This window comes from Garra rufa, chromosome 7, assembly GCF_049309525.1.
Source record: "Garra rufa chromosome 7, GarRuf1.0, whole genome shotgun sequence".
Taxonomy (NCBI): domain Eukaryota; kingdom Metazoa; phylum Chordata; class Actinopteri; order Cypriniformes; family Cyprinidae; genus Garra; species Garra rufa.
In genome coordinates this window covers 51,532,759-51,555,751 of record NC_133367.1, presented here as the reverse complement: position 1 = coordinate 51,555,751, position 22,993 = coordinate 51,532,759, and the positions used below count along the sequence as shown (strand labels likewise).

Genomic DNA, 22,993 nt, shown 5'->3' with positions numbered 1-22,993 from the left:
AACGTCTGAACTGTCGACCTGCAGGTATCAACACAATACATGATTATTTATATCATCTAATTACACATATATCAACATAACTGACCTGTATTTGAACCAATAATGATATTATCAAATAATACGACATGATTTATCACATACCACTTTAAAATTTCATCAATATTCCTTATTAAGATAATAATGTTACATCTAGGCAGCATGGCTAGCGGAAGTGATGTAAACACATGGGCGGGGTTTCCGCTCCCACCGGAAGCAAGCCAAGCGAAATCCATCTGTTTAGCAGCTCGAAGTGTAATGGAACAAATACAGTGATTCGTAAACTCGGGTATGGGCATATTATTAAGTTTATTAATCCAAACCGATAGATTCCGGTTTAAAAACCCGGAAACTAACCGCTAGCATGGAAAAAAAATATGTATTTTCTTTAAAGGCAGTCAAACAGTTTAGCTTTGATTAACGTTAGTTAGCATGACTGTCCCCAATAGACACTAACGTTATATTAAACCAACATTTGTTTGGATTTAATCTCTTAATTATAGAAGCGATAGTCGAGTCAAGAGTGTTTGTTTAATGTACATAATGTTAGAGCTACATGCTAAAGCTAAGCTGTCAAAACACCCATGTAAACATGAGCTAAGTCTCATTATTAATGCGTCTAAACGTGTGTTTGCAGTTGCGTTTGTAAGCCATGGCTCAGACTGAGAAGAAAGCAGGTCTTTTGAGGAGAACATCCTCCTCTAAGAAGCCTCTGAAGGAGAAAGTGGTGCTGATGTATGATGAGATCTTTGCAGTAAGTCAAACATTTTGCTTTTTCTGATGTGCGTTAAACACTCAAGGTTTTTTGCCAATGTGAATGTGTCTATATAGACACTATATAGCTATACATTATGGACAAAATATGGTTGAAACATGAACATTACGTTCTTAAGAGAAGATGTACAGTCAAGCGCGAAATTATTCATACCCCTGGCAAATTCTGACTTAAAGTTACTTTTATTAGAAATGATCAGAAATGACACAGACGTCTTCCAGAAGATAATAAGACGATGTACAAGAGGCATCATTGTGGAAAAAAATATTACTCAGCTTTTATTTACATTTGAACAAAAAGTGGCATGTCCAAAATTATTCATACCCTTCTCAATAGTCAATAGAATTACCTCTCACTATCCAATTACCTCTCTCACTCTCCTCCTGGCCAGCACAGGTGTCACTTTTGGCTTCAGACCACGTCCCTTGAGATTTTTCACAGTGCGGAAAGTCTTGTATTTTTTAATAATACTTTGCACTGTAGCCACTAGAACTTCAAAACATTTAGATATGGTCTTATAGCCCTTTCCTGACTTGTGAGCAGCCACAATGCGCAGCCGCAGGTCCTCAGTGAGCTCCTTTGTCTTAGCCATGACTGTCCACAAACCAACAGCAGAGAGCTTCTGTTTTTCAGCCGTTGAGTTGATTAAAACAGCTGTTCCCAATGAATCCGGGTAATTAGGATGCTTTAGAACAGCTTGGACTATTTGGAATGGTATAGAACTTTGGATTTTTTTCCACAACGATGCCCCTTGTACATTGTTTTATTATCTTTTGGGAGAAGCCTGTGTCATTTCCAGTCAAAAAAAAAAAAAAAAACTTGCTGGTTGAATAAAAGTAACTTTAAGTCCAAATTTGCCAGGGGTATGAAATTTCAGGCTTGACTGTATATATGTAATATATAAACTTGTAAATCACTGATTTCAAATGCAATGTTGGTGCGAATCTAGATTGTAAATGCTTTTTTTGCTCTTTCCCATCAGAAGGAAGACCCTACTAAGCACAATCCTCGCTTCTGGGATGAGCTGTTTTTGATGAAGGTCTGTATGCAGAATCTGCAAAATGTTCATTATTTGAGCAAAAAAAGATCATAAAAAATGCGTCTCACTGACCTGAGATGAGAGATAAGATATTTCACATAAAAGACATTCACAAGTCCACAAGAGAAAATAATAGTTGAGTTTATAAAAAAAAAAAAGACACTGTTCTATAGTTATTAATACTTTGTTGTTACCTAAATAGTTTTTTGGGGGGGGTTCCTTGTTTGTCCTGAACAGTTAAACTGCCTGCTGTTCTTCAGAAAAATCCTTCAGGTCCCACACATTCTTTGGTTTTCCAGCATTTTGTGTATTTGAACCCTTTCCAACAATGACTGTATGATTTTGAGATCCATCTTTTCACACTGAGGACAACTGAGGGACGAAACTCTTAAAAATGAAGGTGCTTCAAAGCTTCTTTAAGCAATGCCATAGAAGAACCGTTTTTGGTTCCACAAAGAAACAATCAGTAAAATATTCTTTAAAGACCTTTTTATAATCTGAAGAACCTTATTTGCCAGAAAGAACCTTTTGTGAAACAGACAAAAACGTTCTTCTGTGGCATCGTGAATCACCTTTTTCTAAGAGTGTATGCAACTGTTACAGAAGGTTCAAACGCTCACTGATGCTCCAGAAGGAAAATCCATGCATTAAAAGCAAAAAGAGAAACTTTTTAAACTTGAAGATCAGGGTAAATGTAACTGATTTCGTCTTCTACATGTATCTTCTGTAGCGTCTGAAGAGCAGTACTAAATGAAAAAAGAAAGATATTTAGGCAAAATAAGAAAAATGAAGAAAACTTCATTCTGTTCAAAAGTTTTCACCCCTGGCTCTTAATGTATTGTGTTTCCTTCTGAAGCATCAGTGAGTGTTTGACCCTTCTGTAATAGTTGCATATGAGTCCCTCAGTTGTCCTCAGTGTGAAAAGACGGATCTCAAAATCATACAGTCATTGTTGGAAAGGGTTCAAATACACAAAAATGCTGGAAAACCAAATAATTTTTTCTAAACGTCTGTATGTAAAATCTCTAATGTGAAATATCTTATGCAGGTCAGTACTAAATAAAAAATAACATGCACTATATGTATGATAAAATAATTTACATTTTGCAGATTCTGCGAGGTGTCTGTAAACTTTTTGAGCTAAACTGTACATGTGCTGAAATACTTCTCTTCTGTGAAGCTTTTTTATTCGAATACATGAACTGTATTGTTCAATCTAGGTCAATCTGGAGTATCTGGAAGGGAAGTTGGAGTCTCTGGATGGAGATGAAGTGATGAAAATCAAAGACAACATCAACAGTTTGTTCCACCACTGTGTTCAAGCTCTGGGTGAAGAACACCAGATCAAAGTAGTCAATGCACTTCAGGTAAAAGCATACTTACGGCATTTTCTCATAATCAAATCCTACTCTAATCCTAAATACTTGCTGTCTGGGTAATACATCTCCTTATTTTTTTGTCAATTACAAACATTTTTTTTTGCCTTCATTTAGCAAGGATGCTTTAAAGAAACATTTATAATGTTGCAAAAGGTTTGTTTCTATGTTATATAAATCCTGTTAAATCCAAAATCAGCATTTTAGAATGATTTCTGAAGGATCATGTGATACTGAAAACTGTAGTAATGGTGCAGAAAATTCAGCTTTGAAATCACAAGAATAAATTAGATTTTAAAATGTATTCAAATAGAAAACTGTTATCTTAAATAGTAAAAATATTTTACAATTTTTACTGTATTTTCAAATAAATGCTGGCTTGGTGAGCAGAAGAGACATGATGGTAAAACTTTTAATACTCAGTTTATTTTTTAATTGTGTCTATGTGGGGTTTTATTGAAAATCTAACAGTTTAATGAGGTTAATCATTTATATTAATGGGAATTACAACTCGAAAGTTAAAATCACTTTCCCTAAAATCCTTACACTTTTTATTATTTTATTTTATTTATTTACTTTACGCTAATGATAATTATAGGGTAAAAAATACGTAATTTTCCTGAAATTACAAAATATAATAATAGTGTAAAAAAGACTACTGGTCAAAAAATTTGAGGCCAGTAAGATTAGTAAAAAAGAATAAAATAAAAAAACAATTTATTAAAGATTTAATTACTTCTTTTATTTAGCAAGGACACATTAATTAAAAGTGACAGTGACAGTAAAGACATGTATAATGTTGCAAAAGAATCCTGAAAACTGCTTTTATGATCATAAATGTTTCTTAAAACAGCAAAGCAGCTTATTAGAATAATTTCTGAAGGATCATGTGACACTGAAGACTGGAGTAATGATGCTGAAAATTCAGCTTTGAAATCACAGAAATGAATTACATTTTAAAATGTATTCAAATAGAAAAGTGTAATAATATTTTACAATAATACTGTTTTACTGTATTTGGTCAAATAAATGCAGCTTTGATGAGCAGAAAAGACTTTTAAATCAGAAAAGCTTTTCAAAAAGTAAGTTTAATTTTCTTTGCACAAAATACAACTTTATCAGATTTTCAGGCTTAAAAAAGCATTCATTTGGAAACATAAAACAGAAGTTGTGCAGTCAGCTTTTGTGTTTGCAGACACACCCTGCATTCAATTACTGGCGCTGGCATTCAGAAAATGTAACAGTTGCTTTTGACCTTAAGATCTGAATGAAAACACAAGCACATGAAGACTCCTCCTGTCTGTGTCTGCAGACTCTTTGTGCGCTGTTCAGAGGAGTTCACCAGAAGAACAAGTCCGCCACCGGCTTCGACATCATCAACATGCTGATGGGCTTCGACAAAGCCGAGCTCCGAATGAAGGTCAGCCGCTTGTCCTGCTCACACGTCATCTTGACGTTTTATTAAATGCTAATTTGGCTTCTAATGGAATTGTGCACACAGGAGCTGATGGAGAGCCTGGACAGTCTGCTGTGTGGAGACGGATCAGAGAGTCTGAAGAGTTTGTGTCTAAAACTACTGCTGTGTTTGGTCACTGTAAGATCATCGCATTCATTCTTCTACACTAAAAACATTTGGTCACAATTGTTTTCAGTCTATCAAAGGAATAGTTCACCCAAAAATGTAAATCCAAGGCCGTCCAAGATGGAGATGAGTTTGTTTCTTCATCAGATTTGAAGAAATAGAGCCTCACTTGCTCACCAATGGAAGTGAATGGGTGCCGTCAGAATGAGAGTCTAAGCAGCTGATAAAAACATCACAGTAATCTACAAGTAATTCACAGCACTCCAGTCCATCAGTTAACATCTAGTGAAGCCAAAAGCTATGTGTTTGTAAAAATCAAATCCAACATTAAGGCGTTTTTAACTTAAAACTGTCGCTTCCGGTTGTCTTGTCTGAATTAGGAGAGAAAAATGCACTGATTAGGCACTGTTTGCAAGTTAAAACAGTCCTAAACCGGTTTTAAAAAATATTGTGACAGCTTTTTGGACTCTCATTCTGACGGCACCCATTCACTGCAGATGTGAGTAAACCTTAACGTTTACTCCCAAACCACCCAAAAATGTTTGATAAAATTGTGAGTTTGTTTCTTCATTAAATTTGGAGAAATGTAGCATTGCATCACTTGCTCACCAATGGAAGTGAATGGGTGCCGTCAGAATTAGAGTCCAAAAAGCTGATAAAAACATCACAATAATCCACACCACTCCAGTCCATCAGTTAACATCTGATGTGAAAAGCATCATGTTTGTAGGAAACAAATTCATAATTTTTAAACATCTAACTGTTGCTTGCGGTTGTCTGGTCTGAATCAGGAGAGAAATATGCACAGATCGAACATTGTTTACAAGCTAAAACAGTCCAAAACAGGTTTTAAAAAATGTGTTGTTTTTATTAGCTGTTTGGACTCTCATTCTGACGGCACCCATTCACTGCAGATGTGAGTAAACCTTAAAGTGGAAAAAAATAACATTTGCTGAAACTGTACTCTCCCTCAGGTCATCCAAAATGTAGATGAGTTTGTTTCTTCATCAGATTTGAGAAATGTAGCATTGCATTACTTGTTTACCAATGGAAGTGAATGGGTGCTGTCAGAATGAGAGTCCAAACAGCTGATAAAAACATCACAATAAGAACCTTAATGTTTACTCCCAAACCACCCAAAATGATGAAATAATGAGTTTGTTTCTTCATTAGATTTAGAGAAATGTAGCATTGCATCACTTGCTCACCAATGGATCCGCTGCAGTGAATGGGTGCCGTCAGAATGAGAGTCCTAACAGCTGATAAAAACATCACAATAATCCACAAGTAATCCAGTCCATCAGTTAACATCCGATGTGAAAAGCATCATGTTTGTAGGAAACAAATTCATCATTTTTAAACTTCTAACTGTTGCTTATGGTTGTCTGGTCTGAATCAGGAAAGAGATATGAACAGATCAAGCACTGTTTATGAGCTAAAACAGTCCAGAACAGTTTTAATACATATTGTCATGTTTTTTTTTATCAGCTGTTTGGACTCTTATTCTGACGGCACCCATTCACTGCAGATGTGAGTAAACCTTAAAGTGGAAAAAAATAACATTTGCTGAAACTGTACTCTCCCTCAGGTCATCCAAAATGTGGATGAGTTTGTTTGTTCATCAGATTTGAGAAATGTAGCATTGCATTACTTGTTTACCAATGGAAGTGAATGGGTGCTGTCAGAATGAGAGTCCAAACAGCTGATACAAACATCACAATAAGAACCTTAATGTTTACTCCCAAACCACCCAAAATGATGAAATAATGAGTTTGTTTCTTCATTAGATTTAGAGAAATGTAGCATTGCATCACTTGCTCACCAATGGATCCTCTGCAGTGAATGGGTGCCGTCAGAATGAGAGTCCTAACAGCTGATAAAAACATCACAATAATGCACAAGTAATCCAGTCCATCAGTTAACATCTGATGTGAAAAGCATCATGTTTGTAGGAAACAAATTCATCATTTTTAAACTTCTAACTGTTGCTTATGGTTGTCTGGTCTGAATCAGGAAAGAGATATGAACAGATCAAGCACTGTTTATGAGCTAAAACAGTCCAGAACAGTTTTAATACATATTGTCATGTTTTTTTATCAGCTGTTTGGACTCTTATTCTGACGGCACCCATTCACTGCAGATGTGAGCAAACCTTAAAGTGGAAAAAAAAAAAAAATTTGCAGAAAATGTACTCATCCTCAGGTCATCCAAGATGTAGATGAGTTTGTTTCTTCATCAGATTTGTAGAAATGTAGCATTCCATCACTTGCTCACCATTGGATCTTCTGCAGTGAATGGGTGCCGTCAAAATGAGATTCCAAACAGCTGATAAAAACATCACAATAATCCAGAAGTAATCCACACCATTTCAGTCCATCAGTTGCAACCTGGTAAAGCCAAAAGCTGTTTGTGTAAAAAAACAAATGTATCATTAAGGCGTTTTTAATAATACACAATAATAAATATTGTGATGTTTTGGACTCTCATTCTGACGGCACCCATTCACTGCAGATAAGTAAGTAAACCTTAAAGTGGGAAAAAAAATGAAAATTTTCAGAAAATGTACTCACCCTTAGGTCATCCAAGATGTAGATGAGTTTGTTTCTTCATTTGATTTGGAGAAATGTAGCATTGCATCACTTGCTCAACAATGGAAGTGAATGGGTGCCGTCAGAATGAGAGTCCAAAGGGCTGATAAAAACATCACAAATTCATCAAGACCTTTTTAACATCGAACCTTTGCTTCCAGCCAATATATGAGTCCATGATCAATTATAATGCTTCCTCCAGTGATAAAGTCATCTGTCTGAGTAATCAGGAGAGATATATGCACCGTTTAACAAGCCAAAACAGCTCTAAACAAAAAATGTTGGTGATTTTGATGTGAGAGGAAAACAGAAAATGGAGCTTTTGGTTTCTTAAGATGTTAACTGATGGTCTGGCGTTGTGTGGATTATTGTGATGTTTTTATCAGCTGTTTGGACTCTCATTCTGACGGCACCCATTCACTTCCATTGGTGAGCAAGTGATGGAATCCTACATTTCTCCAAATCTGATGAAGAAGCAAACTCATCTACATCTTGGGTGGCCTTAGAGTGTGTGAATCTTAAACAAGTTTTTGAGTGAACTAATTCTTTATTACATGAATTCCATATGTGATAATATCCTTTTTTTTGCTTTGAATTCCTGAGAGTTTTCTGATGTGGTACTAATGTGTTTTTTTGTTTTTGTTTTTTCATTCAGGTGACAGATAATATTAGTCAGAACACCATACTGGAGTATGTGATGATCAACAGTATATTTGAGGCTATTCTACAGGTAAAACTGGGATTAGGTGTATCATGTGTGGTTTCATTTTTCCATCCCACCAGTGGATTATAATTTCATCTGTTTCATTCCTCTCTTTTTGTCCAGATTCTGTCTGACGTTTCCAGTCGAGTGAAGCATGGATATGATGCCGTGGTGCTTCTAGCTCTGCTGGTCAACTACAGGAAGTATGAGGTAAATGCACAGGAAAACCTTTTATTTACACTAGATTCACTCAAAAAGCATTTTTTATAAATACACAATAAAGAAATAGTTCACCAAAAACAGATTCATTGTTTCTTTTCTTGTAGTCTGTGAATCCCTACATTGTGAAACTGTCAATAGTGGACGACGAGCCGACCCTGGATGTGAGTCATTATGGAGATTAATTTGAATAATTGGAGATGTTTTCGAGTCATTGTTTCGTGTAGGTCTAATATTAATGATCTTTTCATAGGGCATGGGAATGGTCATCCACCATGCACTTACAGAGTACAACAGGTAATGTAAAGTGTGTGATGTTGTTTTTTTTTTTTGTTTTTGTTTTTTCAAAGAAACATTTATGTGAATGATTTAATGTGTTCCATCTGATTTCCACAGACAATATAAAGACAAAGAAGAAGAAAACCAGGGAGGCTTTTTCTCCACCCTTACCAGCATGGTATACAACTCTCATCATTTATTCATGTCTTCCCAAACCTGTTTGGGTTTTTGTGTTTCTGTGAAGCAACTACATATGTATATAATAATGCTTTGGTCTGCAGGTGGGCAGCATGTTTATTGCTGACGCAGATGAGAAGCTGTCAGTACAGTAAGTAAAATTTAAAACATCTCTAGTTTAATAAAGAGTTTTTTTAATTTAATTGGTGACCTTCTGTACAAAAGTTTGGAGTTGGTGATATTTTTGCTAAGAGTTTGTTGTTTACCAAGGCTTTGTTTATCTAATAAAAAAAGCAAAAACATTAATATTGTCAAATAATATTACAATTTAAAATTGCTGTTTTCTATTTGAATATATGTTTTTTTTAACAGTAACATTTATTTAAAGAATTGTCTTTTGATCAACAAGCCTGCATTTATTTGATCCAAAATACAGCAAAAGCAGTAATATTGTGAAATATTTTTACTATTTAAAATTACTGCCTTCTATTTAAATGTTTTAAAAAAAATTCTGTGATCAAAGCTGAATTACTCCAGTCTTCAGTGTCACACGATCCTTCAGAAATCATTCTGAGACGCGGATTTGCTTCACAATTATTATCAAATATTACCAGTGCTCAATTTTTAATGACAGTACTTATTAATATCAATGTTGTAAACCGTTTTTGCTGCTTCATATATTTGTGGAAACTTGATGCTTTAATGAAAAAGTGTAAAAGAACAGCATTTATGTCCAAAAACAAATCTTTTGTAACACTGTAAAAGTAACTACAGAGTAAAGTTTATAGACGCACTTTAAGGCTGGCTTGAGAAAGCCTAGTCTAAAAGTTTGAAATAGTTGTAGAAGCTTTAAATGTAAAGGTTTGAAAGTTTAAATAAGTAGTTTAAGTTGCTTTGGTGCTATAAGTGGTGCTCTGGTTGGTTGCTAGGGTGTTAGCAACATGTTAGCATCATTAGCAAGTTACTAGCATGTTGTTACCATGGTTAGCTAGTTATTAGCATGACGCTAGCATGTTTTTAGCACGTTAACAAGTTACTAACATGTTTCTAACATGCTTAGTTAGTTACTAGCATGTTGCTAAGTTGTTTCTAACACGATCAGCACATTTCTAGCATGGTTAACAACTTACTAACATTTTACTAACTTACTAACATGATTAGCATCTTAGTAAGTAATTTCAGCACCTGAACTTAGTTCCCAGCTAGGTAACTTTCAACGAGGAACGGTCCCTGTGCATGCAGTTGTTCACGTTGTGCTGCAATATGCTGCGTGGTATTACTGCGCCTGCTTCGGTCATGTTACGGCAGCAAACTTCCTTGACTATTACGCCGAAATGGAAGTGTAGTTCCTAATCTTATCAGCCTAGAAAATCGCAGCTTTACATTTTCCGCCGGTCTTAGTACAGGATATAACTACAGAAGAGTCAAGTTTTAAATAGGAAAAATATCGAAACTCATTGGTCATTTTTGAACATGATGCTATTGGTCTAATAGGATTCAATGATCTATGCTAAGCTATGCTAAAAGTGATATCGCCAGAACAGGAGAACGGCTGAATGGATTTCAAAACGGTAAAACTCAACTTATTAACTCGGGGGGAGTTGGAGAATGAGCCTATTTCCAAAAAAAGTTTAAATAGTAGATAAGTAGGCTTTCTTTCTCAAGCCAACCTAATTACTGTCCTTTTTGATCAATTTAATGCATCCTTACTGATTAAAAGCACAAATTTCTGTAAAAAAAGTGAACTTTTGAACAGATGTGTATCTTCATGAAGGTCAGATCAGCCCCATAAGGCTCCAGCACATAATAGCAGTCGTCAAATATTGAAATGTCCATTCTTGTATTATTAAATCAAACGCTCCTCATGTCTGATGACTTCATCGTCCTTCAGGACTAACGAGGCCATCCTTCTCGCTCTCTATGAGGCCGTTCATCTCAACAGAAACTTCATCACGGTTCTTGCACAGGTCAGCACTGCACAATCACGTATATTCATCTCTATATGTATTAACATGCATATATTATTAGGCCTATCCTATCTTTACATTGAGGCTTATGGATCATCTTGACATTTGTATTTGTCAATCACAGAGCCATCCGGAGATTGACATTCCGACAACCCCGATTACACCCGTCCCGGCCTCTCCTACAACCCCTCTGGGCACAACACCGCCCTCATTGGATAGTGAGTCCTGTTGAAATATCATTCACTGGCCCTCATGTCTAACCAACAGGACCTTCTTCCCTCTGCAGGAAACTTGTTGCATGTATTTAAATCAAATGCATGCTATTAAATATAATGCTTTGAGCTTTTTAAACAGCTGTTGTCCAGCAAATGACCCTCTGTAGAGAATCTGCATTTCACTTCCTTAAACCAGCTCTACATTTGCCCCTAAAACACATGTAGCTTTTTTGCAGCTTTTTGCATTGATGCCTTTTGAAAAGTTGATATCCATTAGCTGCATGAAATATTTAATCCACTCGGATCTGGCAGACTGAATCTCCCGTGGTGGATGTGGCGTGTTCTCCTGCTTGAATGTGCCAGCAGAGCTCAATCAGCTGTAGTCAGGATGACACGGATTACTTGGGGCAGAAACATTCACTGTTTATCTACCGTAACTTAGTTAAAACCTACTCTCAGTGAGGGCAATAACTCTTATGATAACTGTAATATTTTAATAAGCATTATAATATAATATTATAATGTTTCAATAACATCATCATTCTAAATTAGCTGTAACTGTAACTTTTTATTGATCACTTAAATATAACAATATTTAAAATGTTCTAATTTAACAAAAATAACTTTTAATAATGATCTAATTTAACAGTAACATTTAAAAAAATTTCTAGTTGAATAATAGTTATAACATAGCATTTTAATAATTGTTCTAATTTACCAATAACTGTAACGTTTTAATATACATTCTAATGTAACGGTATCTGTAACGTTTTAATAATCGTTCTAATTTAACAAAAACTGTAACATTAAGAATTGTTCTAATTTAACAAAAACTGTAACGTCTTAATAATTGTTTTAATGTAACGATTACTGTAACATTTTAAGAATTGTAATGTAACAATAACTGTAACGTTTCAATAATTGTTGTAATGTAACAATAACTGTAACGTTTCAATAATTGTTGTAATGTAACAATAACTGTTACGTTTTAAGAATTGTTCTAATTTAACAAAAACTGTAACATTTTAACAGTCGTTTTTATTTAACAGTAACTGTAACGTTTTAATAATTGTTATGTAATGATAACTGTAATGTTTTAATAATCGTTCTAATTTAACAAAACCTGTAACATTTTAAGAATCGTTCTAATTTAACAAAACCTGTAACATTTTAAGAATTGTTCTATTGTAGCGATTACTGTAATGTTTTAATAATCATTCTAATTTAACAAAACCTGTAACATTTTAAGAATCGTTCTAATTTAACAAAAACTGTAACATTTTAAGAATTGTTCTAATTTAACAAAACCTGTAACATTTTAAGAATCGTTCTAATTTAACAAAACCTGTAACATTTTAAGAATCGTTCTAATTTAACAAAACCTGTAACATTTTAAGAATCGTTCTAATTTAACAAAACCTGTAACATTTTAAGAATCTTTCTAATTTAACAAAACCTGTAACATTTTAAGAATCGTTCTAATTTAACAAAACCTGTAACATTTTAAGAATCGTTCTAATTTAACAAAACCTGTAACATTTTAAGAATCGTTCTAATTTAACAAAAACTGTAACATTTTAAGAATCGTTCTAATTTAACAAAACCTGTAACATTTTAAGAATTGTTCTATTGTAGCGATTACTGTAATGTTTTAATAATCGTTCAAATTTAACCAAACTTGTAACATTTTAAGAATTGTTCTATTTGTAGCGATTACTGTAATGTTTTAATAATCGTTCAAATTTAACAAAACCTGTGACATTTTAAAATTTGTTTTATTGTAGCGATTACTGAAATGTTTTAAGAATTGTCCTTATTGACCAATAGCTAACATTTTAACAATCGTTCAAATTTAACAATAACTGTAACGTTTTAATAATTGTTCTAATGTAATGATAACCGTAACGTTTTAAGAATTGTTCTAATTTAACAAAAACTGTAACATTTTAACAATCGTTTAAATTTAACAGTAACTGTAACGTTTTAATAATTATGTAATGATAACTGTAATGTTTTAATAATCATTCTAATTTAACAAAAACTGTAACATTTTACGAATTGTCCTAATTAAACTAAAACTAACGTTTTAATGTAACAATAACTAACGTTTTAATCATTGTAATTTAACTATACCTAAAATGTTTTCATATTTTTTTTCTAAATGTACAACAATAACTGTAACATTTTAATGTCTTTATCTTTATTAACAAACTGCATATTTGAACTATAAACAAGTACATTCTCGCCTGAAAACCTCTTAAAACTACATTCTGTGACACAAAAAGAGTAATATTTATAAAATGATACAGGATTTGGACGTCCGCCATGAAACTAAGAAAAAAAAAGGTCCCGGCTAGAAAACGCGGAGTGATACAAAATAGCGATACCAGTAAAATATCTCACGGTTCTCAACCAATCAGATTTGAGAACCAGATCGAACTGTTGTATAAAACATTTTAATAATCGTTCTAATTTAACAAAAACTAACATTTTAATAATCATTTAACAATACCTATTATGTTTTAGTAGTTATTCTATTTAAACAAAAACTAACGTTTTTATACTTGTTCTAATTTAACGATAACTGTAGCATTTTAATAATCATCGTAATTTAACAATACCTATGATGTTTTAATAATTGTTCTAATTTAACAAAACTGTAACCTTTTAATCATTCTAATTAAACTACCTATAATGATTTTTAAAAAATTCAAAATTAACAATAACTAACATTTTAACAATCATTCTAATTTAATGGTAACTGTAACATTTTAATAATCGTTCTAATTTAATACCTATAATGTTTTAGTAGTTGTTCTAATTTAACAAAAACTGAAACGTTTCACTAATCATTGTAATTTAACAATACCTATAATGTTTTAATTGTTAAATTTAACGATAACTGCAAAGTTTTTTTGTTTTGTTTGAATTGTTCTAATCCAACAAAACATGTAACGTTTTTAAACGTTTAAAATTGTTCTAATTTAACAATAACTGTTAACGTTTTAATAAATGTTATAATTTAACGATAACTGTCATTTTAATAATGTTTCTAGTTTAACAATAATTGTAACGTTTTAATAATCGATCTACTTCAAACTGTTTTAATAATATTCTAATTGAACACTAACTTTAACATTTTGAAAATCATTCTAATTTAAAAATAACTAATAACTGTAAAAGCTTGATAATCGTTCTAATTTAACAAAAACATTTTAGTAATCATTGGAATTGCTTTGAAAAGGAATTTTCTCAGCTGATGAACCATTAAAAAAATTGACAGCCAATCAGAATCCACCTGACTTTACAGATTGTGAGCATTTAAAGCGACAGACAATAAAACAGAATGGCAGCATGCGTTGGTGTAGACACTGATATCATTATAGTTATCGTTCTTGGTGTGAATGGAACTTTACCTTGTACTGTCAACCTTAAATAGTAGACAAGATTATAGTGTGCATGTTTTTTTTAACTTTGTGCACAGTGGAAGTGATGCTTCTCCGTTAAAGTTTCTGTTCAAGAAAAGTGGAAGTAATGTGACACTCCTATAAAAGATAATGATAATCATGAATTTAACACAAAAAGGGCGTCTGTGGTTTCAAGACGCAATTTAAATCTTGCTACATACTCTGGAGTGTGGACTTTCTCAATACAACTAAAGTATTTCCTTTTAGTGTGTAGTAGAGGCACGCAAACTGAGGCCAATAATCATTCTCAGAAGTGTTTCACCATTCGTTCATTCTCTCTTTGCAGTGATGAATAATCCCGAGCTTCCTCTGGACCCAGACCTGCAGACCAGTAATCTTCTTATAACGTTCCTTAAATATTCATCCATCGTAATGCAGGACACCAAAGGCAAGATATCACTATTTCGTTACTCTATACTGTCCATATAAGTGAGCTTCTTGCTGTCTAGAGCCTCAACTGAAATCTTGACTTACTATTGATCCACCATTTTGGATTTTTGTGCATGTTGCAATGCATTATGGGATTTTGTTCTTTGTAAAGGTTGCATGCAGTCTTTAATTTCTACAAAAGGAGGTTTAATATAAGGCAACAAAACCTTATCTACATGTTGGAAAAGCTTCTGTGCCAAAGCACTTAGTGTCCTAAAGTGCTGCCTAAGTAGGGAGCTCACTAGAATTTGGAACGGAGCCATTAGTTTCTCTTAGTTTTAAACCTTAGATCTTACAATAGATTTCCTCTGTTTTTTTTTTTGGTTTTTTTTTTTCAGATGAACACAGACTCAACAGTGCCAGGCTGTGCCTCATCATTCTGACCTGCATAGCTGAGGTAATGCATTGTGGGTAATTTTTAGCGGCCAAGCACCGAAGCAAACTGCACCTTTTGTATCCGTTGACACTCTTATTCTTCTTCTTCTTCTGTTTCTTCCACTGTTGAGTCTACGGGAGCCAATAAAATGGCTTGTGGGAAAGTTATGATATTTGGCACGCAGATAGAGGACAGTCTTTAAATTAACCATAGTCATCATTTCTGAAAATTGGCTCAGATCATCTTCAGACCATGCTGACAAAAAGTTACGGAATTCACATTGATTAGTCAAATCGTATATCGAATAACGCGTGAATGAATTTGACGTAAGAGCTCAAAAAATGGATGTGAGGCTATATCTCTGCAATGGTTTGCCATATTGAGACCAAACTTGGTGTGTTTTATAACAAGTATGACCTGGGGCTACCTGCTCTGATTCGGCATAGCGCCACCAAGTGGTCAAGAGATATGAAAAATGGCTATTTTTGCTTGTAACTTCTGAATGGTTTGGCCAAAAATCGCAAAAATCTTTAGATTCTGTGGAGCATGCTGAGTTGAACCATACCAAATTTTGTCAGCCATGTCAGCCATTTTGGACTTCGAGCATTTGGGATTTTGTCGTAAAATGCTATATTTCACGAATGCATTGGCGTATCGCTACTAAACTCGGTATGTGTCTTCGACACCATGCCCTGACAGTACTCAAATGGTTTTGAAAAACATAAAGAAATTTCAAAAAATGCTAATAACATTTAAATAAATTGGGCTATTTTAATGAAAGTGGTCTCAATGTTTTCTTTGGGACATGCCGAGAACATAGATAACAGTTTTGCCTTAATCAGCCAAACTTTCTGTCCACCATTTTGATTTATGTTGAAAACCTACTTTTTCAAACTCCTCCTAGACTGTTGGTCCAATTCTCACAAATTTGGGTCATCTTCAGGCCATGCTGGCAAAAAGTTAAGGATTTCGAGACAAAATACGAAACGGTTTTCAATTAACGCGTCAACAAATTTGCTGGAAAGATGCGAAACTGCATCTGAGGCTGTATCTCTGCAAAGCTTATACATATTGACACCAAACTTTGTATGTGCCATTGTCACCTCACACTGACCACATCAATTTGGTAACAGTGCCACCTATTGGTCAAGAGTGATTAACCATTTATTAACCATTAATTATGAAATTCTAAAAAGGCTAGTAACTTTTGATTGCATTAGCCTATTGCGATGAACTTCCTGTCTGCCATTTTGATTTATGTCGAAAACCTACTTTTTCAATCTACTCCTAGACCATTGGTCCAATTCTATAAAATAAAGTCAGATCATCTTCAGACCATGCTGCCCAAAAGTTATGGAATTCAAGTTGATTTGTCAAACCATTTTCGAATAACTTTGAATGTATTTGACAGAAAGCATAAAAATGTATGTGAGGCTATATCTCCTGTTCGGTTTGCCTTATTGAGACCAAACTTGGTGTGTGTTAAAACAACCATGACCTGAGGCTACCTGCACAGTTTCGCCACAGCGCCACCAAGTGGTCAAGAGAAATGAAAAATGGCAATTTGTGCCTATAACTTCTGAATGGTTTGGCCAAAAGTCTCTTTAGATCCAATGGAACATGCCAAGTCAAACCATTTTTCCCATGTCAGCCATTTTGGGCGTCTGCTATTTGGGATTTTGTTGTCATAAAAATGCTATATTTTGCGAATGCATTGGCATTTCGTTACGAAACTCTGTATGTCAAAGTTATAAAGAAATTTAAAAAATTGCTAATAAATTGGGCTACGTTATTTAAACTTATCTCAATGTATTCCTTAATAATGCCATAGTCAGCTGAACTTCCTGTCTGCCATTTTGATTTATATTAAAGCAACACTAAAGAGTTTTTTTTTTTTTTTACCTTAAAATAATGTTTCCGAACTCGTGTCAGTGGTTCATCAACTCATAACTGGGTGAAAGGGCACTTTTGTATTCACTTTGCGACCCTCTATCGGCCATAACAGCACTATGTAAGTTTGGGTCGTCGGGTAGCGGTTTTGTAGTTCAAATGAGACTACAAATGCGACTTGCTTTACGGTAAAAAAAATAGCAAACAATATCATTATTATGTTTTATTTAGTTTTCATACTTTCATAAAGTCATGCAACATACTCTACCTTGTCACTTTACATCGTTATTTCCAAAGCCGGTCCTGGATAGCCTCCAAACAAATAACGTGCATATGCGATGCGACGGTAGGCTAAATTATTTACAACAGCGGTAATGGACAATTACGCTTCCAACCTGTAGAGGGAGCAAAGTTCTTTAGTGTTGCTTTAAAAAACCTACTTTTTCAAACTCCTCCTAGAACGTTGGTCCAATTTTCACCAAACTTTGTATGAGCCATTGACACCCCATACCACATCAATTTGGTAAAAGAGCCACCGATTGATCAAGAGTGTTAAACCATTCATTAACCATTAATTATGAGATTTCCAAAAAAAATGTTAGTTACTTTTGTTTGCATTAGTCTATTGCAATGAACTTCCTGTCTACCATTTTGATTAATGTTGAAAACCTACTTTTTAGAACTCCTAGACAGCTCGTCCAATTTTCACCAAATTTGACTCGGATCATCTTCAGACCATGCTGGCAAAAAGTGATGGATTTCGTGCTGACCAGTTTTATATGATTTTCATCTTATAATGACCTCAGTTACTCATTGCTGCAGTTGGTCTGATTCTTGCTTCTGTAGTGCTTGGCCCTGTAATTGCTTTTTGCAGCTATAAATATATTTTTTTTCTGTGAGTTTGTTCACTGCTTGACTGTTTGTCCTCTCGCTGTCCGTTTAATAGGACCAGTACGCCGACGCCTTTCTCCACGATGATAACATGAACTTCAGGGTCAACTTGCACCGAATGGTAAGAGTCTCTGCTCGGGTCTTAGTTGTCTTTAAATGGCACAATCTAAATAAAGATGGTGTTTCAGGCATACAAAACAGCAAACTGCCTTGCTGAATGTTACAGCCAAACCATTATGTAACGGGATGTCCCAGAGCCTCGCTTCTGCTGCATTAAATCCAGTTATCTAGCCACGTGAAAGCAGGGTCATTTGTATACTTCTGACTGAACTCAACCTTTGCCAGTCTTAAAGAGACAGTACATTTACAGTTTTCCTGTTATTTTTTTTTTTCTTTTTCTTTTTTTTTGCTTTCTTTTGGTTTTGGTTTTTGTTCTTCTGTGTTTTTGATTTTTTTTTTTTTTTTTTTTTACTTTTTTTTTTTTTAGTTACTTTTTAGTTTTTTTTTTTCCCCTTGGCTTTTGTTTTTTATTTTACCTTCTTTATTATGCCTTTTAGTTTTTCCTTTGCTTTTATTTTTTTTCTTGTTTTTTTCCCCCTTTGCCTTTGTTTTAGGTTTTTGTTCAATTGTTCTTTTTTTTTTTTGCTTATTTATTTATTTATTTTGACAAATTTTATTTACCTTTTTTTTTGTTTGTTTGTTTTTCCTTTAATTTAATTTCAGTTTGTTTTATTTTTTCCTTTGCTTTTGTTTTATCTCTCTTTCAATTTCGTTTTTTATTTAAAAAAAATGTTTATTTTTTGTTGTTTTTTTTCTTGTGCTTGTGTTTAGAGTTTCTTCCTTGTTTTTATTCTTTTTATTTTTAGTGCTTTTTTATTTGACTTCTTATTTTGATATTTTATTCACTGTTGTTTTTGTTTTATCTTTATATTTGTTTTTTATGGAAGCCCGTTCCCGCCACAGTTGAGAGAAAAAAATATTCCGTAAGTCATAATGAGAAACTTTCTCATAATTATGACTTAGTATCTCATTATATTGAGAAACTTTCTCGTAATAATGAGTTACAAAATAGTCATATTCGGAAAAAATTAATCTCGTAATAATGAGAAACTTTCTCATAATAATGACTTAACATCTCATAATAATGAGAAACTTCTTCTTAATTCTGATGCATACTGTACTAAATATTGTTGATGCGGACCTCCGTTTCATCCATGGATTTTAAACAAATAGAGCAGTATTTCAGACGGGGACAAATAAATCCTGAAATACTAACTCTACTAAAAGAGGTACATAGAGTCAAAATTAGCAGTCGCACCCTTGAGCGAATATTGAGCCTTTGAAGGAGAAAGGACAAGACTGATGACGCTGATGTTACAGCTTTCATTCAGCACCAACTACAAACATCAGGGCACAGGGGCGTAGAGTCTGGGTACGCAGGGTATACAGGTGCATATGGGCCTGGGCAGATTAGGGGCCCGCCGAGCCGAGGGGGAACTTTTAATTGAAAAGAGGGAACGAATAGAATTCTGCACTGGCCCAGCCCTGACCCGAGACGCTCAGGCCCGAGCCTGTCCTTGTCCAACAACGTATCAGAACAGAGCCCGCGTTGCAGCCATTAAAACAGTTCAGTTTTAGATTCTAATGGCAAAGTGGCTATATTTCGTTTCGTTTCTTTATTAAGTTAATTTAGCAATATGTTTGAAACATTTGATGTTTGTTAAATTCAAGCTTTTTTTTAAAGGAACGACCAAGCGGCCAGCGGCAATGAGTTGAGCATGTTTGATCAATTTAGCCTTCTCAAATCAACACGACTTGCCTAAAAAACATCTATAGACATAAAACACTTGATGCATTTCACAATATTAATTTAAACATTTATTTACAATGTGCGCTGTTAGACACATATAGTCGTTTGTGTGGAGAGTGGAAGCTATAAAGCGCGCTTTGCAGGACATGGAATTGCATTTTTTCTTGATAATACTGGACACCTGAAATAAGCCATCATTTTTGCTCATAAAGGTAAGAGTAATACATTATTCGGAACTGCAGAAGGCCTACTTTTATTTGTATGCACTCACAATATCAACAAAACTTTATGCTTTCATAAAATAGCTAAAGGAACAAACATGCGCTTTCTGCCGTCCCTGTCTTGAGGAGGAGCGCTTCACAAAAATGATCCGAAACTCGGCGAATATTTGCTTCACAGATATGACAAATATATCTATACAATGCTTTAAATTAATAAATTTAAGCGAAAGAATTTATGTAATTTTATATTGGGTAAAGTTAATGTGAAAAACAATTAAAAAAGCAATAAAAGCGTAGGCTTCAACTTCAACTGATTTATAAGAATAATAAAACAATTGTTGGCTTTTCTGAGGTGTTATGCTATTATTATAAGATGTTTTATTGACTTTTTTTATTTGAAACGCTGATTGATCGATTTTATAAGACATGCTGTTTATTATTTGTTTAATTCAAATATTTTTTCATGTTTATTTCGTGCTGATGATTGATTCACTACAAATTAAAGAGCATAAAAACACATGTATTGTTTTTATTGTATCATAAAGTTGACAGAATTTATAAGCTGAGACTTGTGCTATAAATAATGAATGGACTTTCCAAGCATTTATATCGTAAAGAAAGCCCTGTTTGTTCCTTTAGCTATTTGTACGAAAGCATAACGTTTTGTTGATATTGTGAGTGCACACAAATAAAAGTAGACCTTCTGCAATTCCGAATGATGTATTACTCTTACTTGTATGAGCAAAAATAATGCCATATTTTAGGTGTTTTATGTCTATAGATTGTATTTTAGGCAAGTGGTGTTGATTTGAGAAGGCTAAATTGATCAAACATGCTCAACTCATTGCTGCTGGCATTACTTTAAAAAAAGCTTGAATTTAACAAACATCAAATGTTTCAAACATATTGCTAAATTAACTTAATAAAGAAACGAAACGAAATATAGCCACTTTGCCATTAGAATCTAAAACTGAACTGTTTTAATGGCTGCAACGCGGGCTCTGTTCTGATACGTTGTTGGACAAGGACAGGCTCGGGCCTGAGCGTCTCGGGTCAGGGCTGGGCCAGTGCAGAATTCTATTCGTTCCCTCTTTTCAATTAAAAGTTCCCCCTCGGCTCGGCGGGCCCCTAATCTGCCCAGGCCCATATGCACTCTATGTACCTCTTTTAGTAGAGTTAGTATTTCAGGATTTATTTGTCCCCGTCTGAAATACTGCTCTATTTGTTTAAAATCCATGGATGAAACGGAGGTCCGCATCAACAATATTTAGTACAGTATGCATCAGAATTAAGAAAAAGTTTCTCATTATTATGATATATTAAGTCATTATTACGAGAAAGTTTCTCATTATTATGACTTACGGAATATTTTTTTCTCTCAACTGTGGTGGGAACGGGCTTCCATAGTTTTTGACTTTGCTTTAATTTTTGTTAGTTTTTTATTTTCTTGTTTTTTGCTTTTTTTTTTTTTTACTTTTTATTTGTATTTTATTTTACAATTTTTATTCACTTTTGTTTTTGATTTTTTTTGTGTGTGTTTTTCCTTTAATTTAATTTTAGTTTGTTTTAGTTTTTCCCTTGCTTTTGTTTTATCTCTCTTTCAATTTCGTTTTTTATTTATTTATTTATTTAAAAAAATTGTATTTTTTTTGTTTATTTTTTGTTGTTTTTTTCTTGTTTTTCTTTGCTTGTGTTTAGAGTTTCTTTCTTGTTTTTATTTGTTTTTTTAGTGCTTTTTTATTTGACGACTTATTTTGATATTTTATTCACTGTTGTTTTTGTTTTATCTTTATATTTGTTTTTGCCTTAGCTTTGATTTTTGTTAGTTTTTTATTTTCTTGTTTTTTGCTTGTTTTTTTTTACTTTTTATTTGTATTTTATTTTACAATTTTTATTCACTTTTGTTTTTGATTTATTTTTTTGTGTGTTTTTCCTTTAATTTAATTTTAGTTTGTTTTAGTTTTTCCCTTGCTTTTGTTTTATCTCTCTTTCAATTTCGTTTTTTATTTATTTATTTATTTAAAAAAAATGTATTTTTTATTGTTTATTTTTTGTTGTTTTTTTTCTTGTGTTTTTCTTTGCTTGTGTTTAGAGTTTCTTTCTTGTTTTTATTTGTTTTTTTAGTGCTTTTTTATTTGACGACTTATTTTGATATTTTATTCACTGTTGTTTTTGTTTTATCTTTATAATTGTTTTTGCCTTTGCTTTAATTTTTGTTAGTTTTTTATTTTCTTGTTTTTTGCTTGTTTTTTTTTTTTTTTTACTTTTTTTTTTACAATTTGTATTCACTTTTGTTTTTGATTTATTTTCTTTTTTGTTTTTTTCCTTTGATTTTATTTTTGTTTGATTTTGTTTCCTTTGGTTTTGTATTTTGTGCTTTTGTTTTAATTATTAATTGTTTGTATTTTTTCTTGTGTTTTTTTCTTTGCTTGTTCTTTTTTATTTGACTTCTTATTTGATCTTTTATTCACTGTTGTTTTTGTTTTATCTCCTTTTTGTTTTTTTTCCTTTGCTTTTGTTTTAGGTTTTTGTTCCATTGTTCTTTATTGTTATTTTTTACTTGTTACTTTTTATTTTCATCATTTTATTTTACAATTTTTATTCACTTTTGTTTTTGGTTTATTTTCTTTTTTGTTTTTGTCCTTGGATTTAATTGTTGTTTTTGATTTTTTTTTTTTTTTCCCCCATTGCTTTTGTTTGATCTCTCTTTCTATTTTTTTTGTGTGTGTGTGTGTGTGTGTGTGTGTGTGTGTGTTTTCTTTTGGTTTTGTATTTTTGTATTTCATTTTAATTATTTATTTTTTGTTTTTTTTTGTTTTTTTTCTTTGCTTGTGTTTTTTCTTGTTTTCATTTATTTATTTATTTTATTTATTTATGTTTTTTTAATTGACTTACTTTGATCTTTTAATTCTTTTTCTTTTTTTTTACAGTTTTTATTGAACTGAACTGACTG

General features: G+C 33.1%; 1 protein-coding gene across 1 annotated transcript in view; it reads left to right on the top strand.

The window, feature by feature from the left end:
* The first annotated feature begins 246 nt into the window (after positions 1-246).
* The window catches only part of LOC141338757 (armadillo-like helical domain-containing protein 3), a 41,728-nt gene continuing 18,981 nt past the window's right edge, over positions 247-22,993 (top strand). The window contains exons 1-17 of the mRNA XM_073844373.1: positions 247-325; positions 674-790; positions 1,794-1,850; positions 3,071-3,217; positions 4,539-4,646; positions 4,728-4,820; positions 8,052-8,126; positions 8,223-8,309; positions 8,426-8,482; positions 8,572-8,615; positions 8,715-8,775; positions 8,879-8,925; positions 10,666-10,741; positions 10,866-10,959; positions 14,710-14,811; positions 15,191-15,249; positions 18,065-18,130. Of these exons, the coding sequence (XP_073700474.1) occupies positions 689-790; positions 1,794-1,850; positions 3,071-3,217; positions 4,539-4,646; positions 4,728-4,820; positions 8,052-8,126; positions 8,223-8,309; positions 8,426-8,482; positions 8,572-8,615; positions 8,715-8,775; positions 8,879-8,925; positions 10,666-10,741; positions 10,866-10,959; positions 14,710-14,811; positions 15,191-15,249; positions 18,065-18,130 (1,275 nt within the window). The 5' untranslated portion in view covers positions 247-325; positions 674-688. The remainder of the gene's footprint in view (positions 326-673; positions 791-1,793; positions 1,851-3,070; positions 3,218-4,538; positions 4,647-4,727; positions 4,821-8,051; positions 8,127-8,222; positions 8,310-8,425; positions 8,483-8,571; positions 8,616-8,714; positions 8,776-8,878; positions 8,926-10,665; positions 10,742-10,865; positions 10,960-14,709; positions 14,812-15,190; positions 15,250-18,064; positions 18,131-22,993) is intronic.